This window comes from Saccopteryx bilineata, chromosome 3 (assembly GCF_036850765.1).
Source record: "Saccopteryx bilineata isolate mSacBil1 chromosome 3, mSacBil1_pri_phased_curated, whole genome shotgun sequence".
Lineage (NCBI taxonomy): Eukaryota > Metazoa > Chordata > Mammalia > Chiroptera > Emballonuridae > Saccopteryx > Saccopteryx bilineata.
In genome coordinates this window covers 30,097,668-30,109,915 of record NC_089492.1, presented here as the reverse complement: position 1 = coordinate 30,109,915, position 12,248 = coordinate 30,097,668, and the positions used below count along the sequence as shown (strand labels likewise).

General features: G+C 36.7%; 1 protein-coding gene across 2 annotated transcripts in view; it reads left to right on the top strand.

Moving 5' to 3' along the window:
- The window catches only part of ZFPM2 (zinc finger protein, FOG family member 2), a 493,438-nt gene that overhangs the window by 103,696 nt on the left and 377,494 nt on the right, over positions 1-12,248 (top strand). The window contains exon 2 of one of the 2 annotated variants that reach the window (XM_066265836.1): positions 177-332. The exons of the other annotated variant lie outside the window; for it this stretch is intronic. Coding sequence (XP_066121933.1) covers positions 177-332 — 156 coding nt within the window. The remainder of the gene's footprint in view (positions 1-176; positions 333-12,248) is intronic. 2 annotated transcript variants of the gene reach the window in all.

Sequence of the window (12,248 nt, the reverse complement as noted above, 5' to 3'; positions counted from 1 at the left end):
TTACAGGTGATGTGTCTGTGGCAATTATCTTGGGTGAGGACCCTTGGTGGGATAATTTGGTGTCTGCGTAGCATACATTTTTCTCATCACCTTAATCAAACAGACCCTATTTAAGGATTTTATTTCACTGTCTTCTTCGGATATTTCTGGTACAGTGTCCCTGGTTCTTTTTCAAGGGCCACTAGAAGATGCCATTGAAGAGGAGGAAGAGTGTCCATCAGAGGAAACAGACATCATCTCAAAGGGGGACTTTCCATTGGAGGAAAGCTTTTCCACAGAATTTGGGCCTGAAAATCTGAGCTGTGAAGAAGTGGAATACTTTTGTAACAAAGGTAATCATTAACAGTTGTAATAACGTGAGTGAGTCCATTTACTCAGGTGATTTTGTAAAGTTTAAAAACTGCCCCGATTAGAGTTCAGTAAAGGTGCTCAAATCGCTAATATATAATCCAACAGGTTGAAAATCAGTGCAGAATCGTTTAAACATAGAAGACGTAATTACATTTTAATGAGTCCTATTGTATCTTTAAACAACTAGTTTCAGGTTGAGTGACCAGTTAACTATGAGCATTTTCATGCTGGTTGTCCAATTTATTAAATACCTTTAATGTTTATCAGTTACTCATTTTTTTTTCAACAAGATGTATTGAATATCATTTGTTTGCAAGGCACTGAATGAAGCACTGAATTTTTTTTTATATAAATAAATTTTTATTTTAATGGGGTGACATCAATAAATCAGGGTACATACATTCAAAGAAAACATTTCCAGGTTATCTTGTCATTTAGTTATGTTGCATACCCATCACCTGAAGAGAGATCGTCTTCTGCCACCCTCCATCCAGTTCTCTCTGTACCCCTCCCCCTACCCTCCCCCTCTCCCTCCTTCCCTCCCCCCACCCCCCTGTAACCACTACACTCCTGTCCATGCCTCTTAGTCTCGCTTTTATGTCCCACCAATGTATGGAATCCTGCAGTTCCTGTTTTTTTCTGATTCGCTTATTTCACCCCGCACAATGCTACCAAGACTCCACCATTCCGCTATAAGTGATCCGATGTCACCATTTCTCCTAGCTGAATAATATACCATGGTGTATATGTGCCCCATCTTCTTCATCCAGTCCTCTATTTTTTTTACAGTGATTAAAAGCCTTTAAGCCAACTCTTGGCCAATACAGCAAGAATCCATAAATGAGTAGTGTCCTTAACATATTCCCCAAGTCCAAGTTGGCCCCCTCACCATGCCAAATCCTTGAAAAATGCAACCCAACCACAGTTCAGTCTTTTAGGAGCTGTCACAGGGAGCAGGAGTCCAGGAAAATTCCCCACAGGAAAAGTCCGTATGGCACTGGAATTGTTGTCACCATTCTATACTTTGCAGCTCCTGTCCAAGTCCCAATGACCGCTGTGAAGCACTGAATTTAAGCTGTGACTGGGGTAGATAGAGTCCCTGCCCAAGTTTCTGGCTGGCTGACTCCTTTTGAAACTGAATGCTGTAGGTCTGTGATGTTAACTTTCAGCACTGAGGATAGTGCTGTTTTAGATATTGTCAAATAAGGAAGTACATGCTCTTTCTCCATTCTAGAACGAAGAAGAACTTGAGACATTATATCTCAGCTTATTTTTAACCTTGACTTGGACCCAGGTGGCCTCTGCCAGTACCTGTGTACTCACTGGGCATGTATATACATTTGCTTGCTTTTGTCAAAAGTGAGTTTAAGGTTTCTCATGATTCCTTTTTATTTTTATTTTTACTTGACTCTTTTGTTTCTGCAAGTGCAGGAGTCTTGTATTGCCTCCTGCACCAATGTATAGTTTCACAAGTACTTGGATCACCTCTTTGGCTTAAAACAGATGGTTTTGTTGATTTTACCGTGACACTTTTCCAGAGAGCATAACTGAGAGTGTCTGTCTCTGTATGTCTGTTTGTGTTTGCACTGTTTTTACTCAGATATATGTATTTCTTAGGCAGATGAGAAATTATGTGCAATGTGTTTTTATGTATTTGTGTGAAATTGTTGATTAGATTTGATAGTCTGAAATCAAGGATTCTGACACAGTTTCCAAAAAACCTGCTAAGAATAAATGTTTCTCCATGGCCACATATACAGTTAATACATATTATTAAAATTCTAGTATGCCTTCTCATGTTGTTGGTGTTCGAGTCAGAACAAACGGGCCAGTTTCCAACCCGGTGGTCACAGAACCCCAGCGTTGGAACTGTGGAGTGCAGTCAGACCAGCACCTGGAGACACTTTTGCTCAGAAAACCTTGCAAAAGAGCTGCCTCTTTGACCATTTTCCTGAAGACCTCAAGATGGCTTTGTCACTGGTCCTTGTCCCCACATCAGAGACTTTCGTTGAAAATAAGAATGGTACAGCCTGACCTGTGGTGGCATAGTGGATAAAGTGTCGACCTGGAATGCTGAGCTCGCTGGCTTAAAACCCTGGGCTTGCCCGGTAAAGACACATATTGGAGGTGATGCTTCCTGCTCTTCCCCCCTTCTCTTTTTCTCTCTCTCTCCCCCCTCCTCTAAAATGAATAAATAAATAAAAATAAAAAATAAAAAAAAGAATGGTCTGACCAGGCGGTGGTGCAGTGGATAGAGCCTCGGACTGGGATGTGGAAGACCCAGGTTCGAGACCCCGAGGTCGTCAGCTTGAGTGCGGGTTCATCTGGTTTGAGCAAAAAAGCTCACCAGCTTGGACCCAAGGTCGCTGGCTCAAGCAAGAGGTTACTCGGTCTGCTGAAGGCCCGCGGTCAAGGCACATATGAGAAAGCAATCAATGAACAACTAAGGTGTTGCAACAAAAAACTGATGATTGATGCTTCTCATCTCTCTCTGTTCTTGTCTGTCTGTCCCTATCTATTCCTCTCTCTGACTCTCTGTCTCTGTAAAAAAAAAAAAAAAAAGGTATAAGCAGAATAGATCTTTTTGTTAGGTGACTTGGATTTTAGGCCAAATGATATTTTCCTTAGTTGCTCTGGATGTTAGAACATTTTTTGATGATATGTAGCCATGGCAGTACATATAAGGACTGGCTGGAGTTGAAGAGTTTGTGGATCTATTTGAAGACATCCTGTTTTCCTTCTTTATCAGCAAGTATATCCTTTAGTGCACTGAAGAGTGCCTACCTTATGTTGTTTGGCTACAATAAATAAAATTAACCAATAGTTAGAAGGTTCCCATTAATCCTTTTTGCTCCTGTCCTTAAAAGAGTTAATGTATAGATTCAGACATTTTTGTCAATTTAATTAATCCAGGGAGGCATTAATGATAGGTATTATTAGAGATGTTTTGCTTTTTGGGATGATCATTGATAGAAATTCAGGTTTTAAGTTAGTAGTTTATTAGAAGAAAACAGATTTGTGGCAGATGCTTATATGCTTACATAATTATGGTCTTTAGACAACAAACTTCATCTACACTAAAGAGAGCCCTAATTCATGAAAAATAATGACAGGTTTTGGCGACAAAGACAAATGAATTGCAGTTGTTGAGAGCATTGTTTAATGAATATTATTATTAACTATTTGCTGAACTATTGGAAACTTGAAAATATATCAAACATTATGTTTCATATATCATATGCTATATTAAATAATATATAATTAATATATTTATATTATAAAAATACTTCTCTAATGTTTAGTTTGAAACTAGAAAGTGATGATAATCTTATTTCCATCTAAGATTTTTTTCAAGATAAATACTACTATTATTATTTCAAACTACTGTTGCCATATTTAGTAGAAAAAATAAGTTCAGTATTTTACTCTCGTACAGTGAGAACAGGGAATTCCCACTGAAGTTAGTAGGAACCAATACAAAGTACAAGTCTTTTATATATATTGTATCCCCTTGAGGTTGTACAAGGAACTTCATCTATATTGAAAATTAGGAGATGTTTCAAAGTGACTATGAAGTGATAAAATATCCCCTAATGTTTGTGAGCTGTGTATTTTTCACAGTTGGCCTAAGAAAGAAGAGAAAATTTTTCTCTCTGGAAAATTAGAAATTAATCTTTCTGAAGAAATTCACATATTAGTCACAGTGACACATAATTATGATTTTTTGCCACTTTTGGGCAAGAAGACAACTTAGGCACTAAAAGAGTGCCATATTTAAATGGTTAATGATCCAGTGTCGTGATTATAAAAGCAGGTAGGAATTGTTCTTAAGAAAAATATTTTTAACATTGAGTCATTGATAAAACATACTTTTTGCGCATATTCTAAATCATTTAGGACAACTTAAAACTTCTCATATACATAGGGAAAAAAAGGATTGGTTTATTTAGAAAGTTTCTCCACCTAAAGATATACCCATGACTAAAATTTAGCAATGATATAGTTGCCTAAATCAGTACAGGTTAACATTTTTGAATATCAAATGTGTTTTTCCTCATTAAACAAAGGATAGTTTTTTAAACATTTATATCATGAAAAAAAATGGCGAAATATTTTAAGTTTTCCATACAAGGTGTTTTGACACATTGTCAAGAAAGAGTCTTGAGGTTGCACATATAGTTACATTATATCCTTATTTATATTTTAGCTACTGTGTTTTGTATAAAAGCAATAATATGCTATTGTAATTTTCCTATTTATAAAAAAAGAAAATAAACTCTATTCTTTGTTGAAACATAGCTTATTATAGGTTAAAGTTCTTACTTCCTTTTGAAATTGAGCTTCTATATTATGCAGGGTATCTTCAGTGTTTATAATGACTCTTGACTCATTATTGAAGTAGTTTCCTCAGCTCTCAATTTTATTATTTTAAACTGGAAGGCTTTTTGACATGTCTAATTACTGTTAGTAAAGTTGCTAGTCATCATACAATATGATTAAATATTGTCACACCACTCAAGTAATGTAATACTCCACAGTAATGTCAAAAAATGTTGGTCAGAATTTTCTGTCAGCTTTGAATGTATAGAACTCTTAATCACATGAACCTAAAATATAAATATTCACAATTAAATTTGTAGAAGACCACCTTTAGTAAACCCTTGTTATTATCACGGGGCTTAAATTCGAGCATGACAAATTCTGTTGGAGTTTCCTCTGTTGCTTTTTAATGTGGGTCAGTTGCATATTTTCTGTTTCTAGTTTTCATCTTTCAAATGAATGCAATCTACTATGTTTATTTAAAAATACTATTCAAGGTTGCTTCGCTACCCTTCGATTTTAAGAATTTTAGCTAAATATAAAGTAATACTTTTAGTTTGTGTCATCCTCTTTTTGTTCAGCGAGTTTAGATTTTTGGCATTTTGCCTTATGGTATCTCTGAGAGGAAGGAAACAAGCAAGAATTATTTCCTTGAATTTACAGATGACGAAGACATCAAGGCTGGGCCCATAAGTGCTACACATTTCCCATGGTCCTGGATAATTTGCTTCAGTGGGGTTTTTTTTTCTGCCTTAATTCTGGTTTATATGGTAAACAGAGAAGTCCATCCATGCATGTTTAGAACTAAGTGCACTGATATAAATTAAAACACAGGTGGTCTGGGAAACAACCTAAAAAGTTTCTAGTTTTGTCACCACTGGGAAGGTGAGAATTCTTTTACTTATTAGCAATTCTTGGATTAACCCAGAGATAGTAAGCTTCATAGCAGGGTTGACACAGAGCAGTTCTAAAACAACAGTATTAATTATTTGGAAGAGGGTTTTCTGGTAGAAATACTCATGTTTGTTAATGAGTAAAGTGAATAAACATATCTTGGGACCCATTCCGGGAGAATATCACAGGGTATATGAACAGGAAGAAAAATGTCAGATCAATATCACTGTTGGCTAATAGGATGTAATGCTATTAAAAAAATAATAAAGAAACTACATGTCAGTGACCTCTGAATTGTCCATAATTATTAGAAAAGTTACCAAGCATCCTTACAAACATCTTTGATGACATCTCTCACAAGGCTGAAAGGGGAAATTATAGCATCTGAATTGATTTGGGAAGCAAAATTTACTTCTAGTATCTGGATATGAATGAGAGGAGTCACATAGTATCTAGATATGGAGGATGATGAGAGGGGATCTAATACAGAGTGGGGGAAAAAGAGTCTTTTTCCTCCTTTTCCTTCACCCTGTATTAGATCCCCTCAGTCTGAAAAGATTAGGGTTGAAAAAAGGGAATAGAATGGAAATCCATACATTAATGAAACAGTATAACAATGGATTTTTCTTCACAACATTCACAAATTTTGATATAGGTAGTGTGCAGTAAGTAAAGATTATATTTCCATTTTAAATTTAAATAAGCTTTAGAATAGAAAATGCAAAGCATATTAAGGATAATAGATTGCAACCTGAGTTACATAGACTTGGACTTAGCTCTATCCCCAGAAGTAATTAATACCAAACCCAAAGCAAACATAAACAGATATTCGATTAGGTTGGCAGAAGCTTCCAGTTCTGTCCGATACATCAAATTCAAAACAACTCAACCCATATATTAAACATCTGCTATGTGTCAGACCCCTTCTCATTGCTGAGGATACAGCAAGAGACAAGTCAGTCCCGCTCTCAGGAGAGAGACAATCAAACTCACATTGGGCAATGCAAAGGGTAATGTTGAACACTGTGAAGAAAAGCAGAACTATGATCAAGTGACAGTGTGTAGCTCGTGCAGGCTATTTTATAAATAGTGATGAGGACGGTGAACTTGGAGCAGAGACCTGAGGAAAGGGAGTGAGCTTCTAGTACTGACTGAGTCAAGTTGGCTGTCTATGAGGCTACTTTTGCAGGGAGCCAGGAGAGGACAGCAGAGAGCTGGGGAGTAGGATAGGTGTCATCATACCTGTGGAACTTGTTGCTCTAGGAATCTGTTGGAGTCCCACCACTGTGGAAGGCTTGAGAGATCCTCAGAGGAGAGTTGGGGTAAAACTGGCGAAAGAGGCATGGTCATGACACTATGTGGAAGTACCTAGAGAAGAAAGGGCTGCAGAAAGTTAAAAAAAACAACAACAAGTCATAGACACAGACAACATTGTGGTGATTATCAGGGGGAAAGGGGATGAAGAAGGTGGAGGAGAGCAGAGGGGATCAATGGTGATTGAAGGAGACTTGACTTGGGATGGTGAACACACAATACAATATACAGGGTGATGCATTAGAGAATTATACACCTGAAACCTATATAACTTTATTAACCAATGTCACCCCAATAAATTCAATAATTTTTTTAAAGGCAGGAAATGGAAGCCAGCAAACTGGGGAAGCTGTCAGGAGATACAGATAACCCCAATCAGAATCATCCCTGTAGCCAGGGGCTTGATGAGGCTCCATCTGTAGCTCATTAAAGTGGTTTCCGGAAGAGCAGGTTGGGTGTTGGAGAATGATGTGAGTCACTTTGCACCCTCCCACCATACCAGAGTTGGGTGTGTATATTCTGTATCTTTTCACATCCTTGTACCTGAAAGATAAAGAGTAGGAGGCGTGAGGATCAGAATCATTTTCATTATCGTGCTTACCTGTTCCTACCGGTAGGTTGTCAGAGATAGTGAAATATCCCTCTCCTCACCTTCTTCCTTCCTGTCAGTAAGTTTTGTAGCTTTGTTTAAAAATTTAAAAATAACTGAGGCAAAGTTATTTCTTTTTGGACTATAACAAATGCAAGAATAGATTACTGGCATTTATCCTCCCCCGCTCCCCATAAAAATATTATCTAGGTCCTTAAAACTGAGGAGGAGGAGAAGGAAAACACACCTTCATACAGATGTGGTTGTGGGAGTGGCAAGTGCTTGTTTTTCATTTGATCCAGTGTCAAACAGTCATGCTATTTTATTTCCTATCTTCTTTTCATTTTATTACTATTATTATTTTTTTAGTTCAGAAAATCGTTTTTACCTATGTTTCATAAACCCTTTTCAATCAATATGTTTTCTTTGCTCCTCTTTTATGCCTTTAATGACATGTTTTTGTCTCCTCTGCTGCTTGGGCAGCTGGAATCAGCATCCACAAAAGGCTGCTCTACCCTATCACTTTGAGCCCAATAAGAAAGGAGGTCTTTACAGGCAACTTTGTTCCTTTTTTTCTTAACGGGATTAAGAAGCTGAGCTTTTAAAATTCTTGCATATAACAGTGACATTTCCAGAGTGTGTTTGGACCAGGGAGTTCAAAGAGAAGGAATAAAAAAGAAAAGCCAATATGACTTTGTTTTTTACCTTGCTGGAGGAGCTGTTTGTGCAAATCGCCTATAAGCTTATTGACCTGAATCTTTGACTCCTTGTTTTCTCTGGATTTGGCTGGAGTGGAGACACTGATGGAGCCCTGATAGAGCTGATTGAACAGCCCCCAGCTTTGCCTGGCACGCACTTCCCTTCCCTTCTCTGCCCCTCCCCCTCCCTCCACATGACATTATTGTTCCTTCGCAGACCCTCTGTTCTCCTGGATTCAGTACTTTTCTCTCTCTCTTTTTAAAATTATTTCAATTTTTCTTACCTAAGTCATCCAGCAATGCAAAATGAAAAGCACTTCATTTTCGAAAATAGAAATAGAAAGCTATAGGTGTCTTGTTTACATTTTTATCTCATGAGGTTAAAAAAAAAGAAAACTTATGACATTGTATATAGTTTCATTCTGTTATGGCCATCTTAAAAATCCTCAAATCATAGTGTGTTTTTTTGGAATCAGATCTTTTATTTTTCTGAAACTAAAACTGTTGAAAAAAACGAGTGAGCATTTGAGGGCAGTTTATTTTCACAGGGGAGTTAGAAATTTTTGGGTTTCCATGGAACCGGAAGGTGCACACATTTTGATGACTTAGTTTGTATATGTAAAGGTCAGATCAAGTTTTGTCTGTCTACTGCATCTCTGATCCCATTTATATCATCATAGCAATTTTAACAAAATTGAAATGATTACCTTTATGCTGTGTTGAAATGACTCATGATGATATCATTTATATGAATCATGTATGATAATTATTTCACCTTTTTGCATATGATAAACCAAATTCAGTGCTTTTTTTTGTGAGCTGATCATCAGTAGATCTCAACCGTGCAATCTGCCAGATATTTTTTGAAACATATTAAAACTTGGTAAAATATATAATTAGATAGGTATTTTATAGTTTATGAGACAACATCTATTGTAATAATATATATTTTATCCTGCTTCTGTCATATAAGATGTTGGGAGATATTTCCTAAGTTTTAATTACCTCTTTATTTTATATCGACTTCATTGATAATAAAAAATTGCAAGTTAATATTAAACCATTTTTAGTATTTAAAAAAATTAAGTTTTTGGTTTTATGTGTAAGGATTTTGCAAGTGTAAGAACATTTGTCTGATCTGTAAAATTTAGTGTAAGTTTGCTGGTTTCCCCACAATATTGAAAATCAGGAGAAGAGTAAGAATTTATTTAATTTCCTGTTATGTATACAAATTTAAGCATCTGGATGTTAGGAGACGTGACATCTGCATGACTGATTGAATTTTTCACTTTTCATCTAGATATTGAATTAGTTGATCATTAATTTTAGCTGAGCACTATAAAGGAGAGCTACTTATTTGAAAGCCCTCTTATTGCTGTTATTTTCTCAGTGATGTTTCAGATTGAATGAAGAAAGCAGTTTTGATCCAGTTGTAATAATACAAATAGCAATTTTAAACTAAAAAGATGGATATTTCATATACTTGCTGAAATTAAATATATATTGTATAAATCACACAGATCTACATTAATGTCTGCCAGTCATTTATCTCTACTAATTCTTAATTCATATATTTAAAAGAAAATTAAGAGTATGAATAGCTTTAGGGAAGCCTGGAAAGCTAATTTATTTTAATCATATAGAATTAACATAGTTAACAACCCAGAATTTGACCATTGCTCACGTTGTGATTTGAGATAAAATGTAATCATTTTTGAGAAACTGATCTCTCGGAATTAGTCCTGTCTCCTCCACTTTTTATCCTTAAACATCATAAATAATTTAAAAATATTTTATTAGTGCTGCCCTAGGTTTGTTTTTTTAGGTTTAAATCAAATAAGCTTTTCAAAGCTCTTAATCTTCTAATATAAGATTCATATTCTGTTGTTAGGATGGAAATTTTTTTACCACATTTGATTTTCATTCCGGAAGCAACAGGCAGTATTTGAGAATTTGCCCCTCCATTACCTGATGGGACAGTCTTAATCTCCGGTAGGCCTAGACTGTATAAGGGGAAATGTATAAATCTCTGGTATGATGAATTTAATTATAGTAATAAAACCCTTTACTTTTTTGCTGTTCTTAAAAGGTCAGGTAAAAATAACTGAATGTGCGATACCCCTGAAGGTAATACTGATAGCGAATGCAGATTGCTATTTCAGCTTTTTTGTAGTTCGTGAGATTTCAGAGATTGACATTGAAACTACGTACCAATTATAATAATTATAGTAATGGTAATAACAACTTCCATTTGCTGATGGCTCCTGGAAGTCAGACATCTTGCTGTCCACGTATCATCCTAATCAACTTACTGTCCTGCAGGGTAGATGCTGTTTCCACCTATGACCTCTGGAGGTTCAGTAACTTGGCCAAAGTCACCAAACTACTAAAGGTTAATCCTGAATTATAACTTAGGTTATTGTACTTATGAAAATAGAGAACTAATTTTGTTTTTTGATGTCCATCATTATATAATAATCGTGTGTGTGTGTATGTGTGTGTGTGATAGATACAGAGATAGAGACAGAGAGAGGGACAGATAGGGACAGACAGTCAGGAAGGGAGAAAAATGAGAAGCATCAACCCTTTATTGTGGCACCTTAGTTGTTCATTGATTTTTTTCTCATATGTGCCTTGACCAGGGGGCTACAGCAGAGTAAGTGACCCTTGCTCAAGCTAGTGACCTTGGGCTCAAGCCAGTGACCTTGGACTAAAGCCAGAACCTTGGGCTTCAAGCCAGTGAGCCCACGCTCAAGCTGGTGAGCCTGTGCTCAAGCTGGATGAGCCCAGGCTCAGGTCGGCGACCTCAGGGTTTCAAACCTGAGTCCTCTGCGTCCCAGTCCAATATTCTATCCACTGCACCACCACCTGGCCAGGTTATAATAATCTTGATAGAAGGTGATGAACACATTTGAGGAAGCCTGGATTTATGAAGTATAAAGTTCGCTTTTCAAGGTATTTTATACCTGGCATTCTCTCATTAAACATATCAAACATGTTTGGTAAGCCAAGATTAAGGGCACTTATAAAAACAAGAAATTTTTGAAAAAGTTAAAGTAAGTGAATTAGGGGCATGCTTAAAATATTTCTATTATTTTGGTATTTCTTCAAAGTCTCCCTGCCAGTATTAACCAGCTCACAGTAAGAACTGGCATTTTGATAGAATGAGAGGGCTAAAGCGCAAGCTCGTTATACTAACTGAATGACGGTCACTCTGGTTTGGGGGGCATGAAATTAGCCACAATTCTTCACTGCCTGTGTCCTGTGAAGTTGTTTTTCAGGTAATTCAAAAGAGCGGGACGAACTGAAATGTGTGGATTTGGGCAGAAGCCAGTGATAAAAGGCACAAGTGTTTACATATCTATCAGAACTCTTCGGATAGGAATTTCAGCCCTGCAGATATATTTGCAAAGTGAACTCTTTAAAACAGCTCGAACTTAACACAAAATAAGGCCAAATAAAAAGTGTAGAAAGGAAGGAAGGAAGAGGGGAATAGAGTATTGTTTGCAGAGAAGGCTCTGGGCACTGTGAAAACTTCACTTTTCTGAAGGAAATGCAGCACAGCAGATGGTAAGAGTGGAAGTGAGATAAACATAGGAACTGGAAAAGTAAGCACTACATTCTAACAGGTTCTGTATCAAAGATCTGGAGAAGCAGAAAGATTAGACAAGGAACTGTTCTGAAACTTGACAGTGGCTGTATCTTACCAAGGCTTACGCACATAGCAGAGATGGAAAGTGGAATTGCACAGACGGTAAGCTGTGATTATATTTTTCTGACAGTGAGAAGGGAAGGTCTCTTTAAGGCTTATTTTTAAAGATAGAGGTTAATCAAATTGGAAATCTCCAGTACAGATGAATAAAACACTTTATACCCCTACCTATTTAACAATGGGATGGGATGGGATTTCTGTTGTTGCCATAGAATTAGCACAAGGCACTACCGGGTGGGGCAAACGTCATTCAGATGGAAAATAATACAGTAGTTAAAAAATAATTATACAAGAATATATTCTGTATTTCACATACTCACAACTTTAAACCTCCTTTTGCCCCACCCTGTATATTTGGGGTCTTAGATAA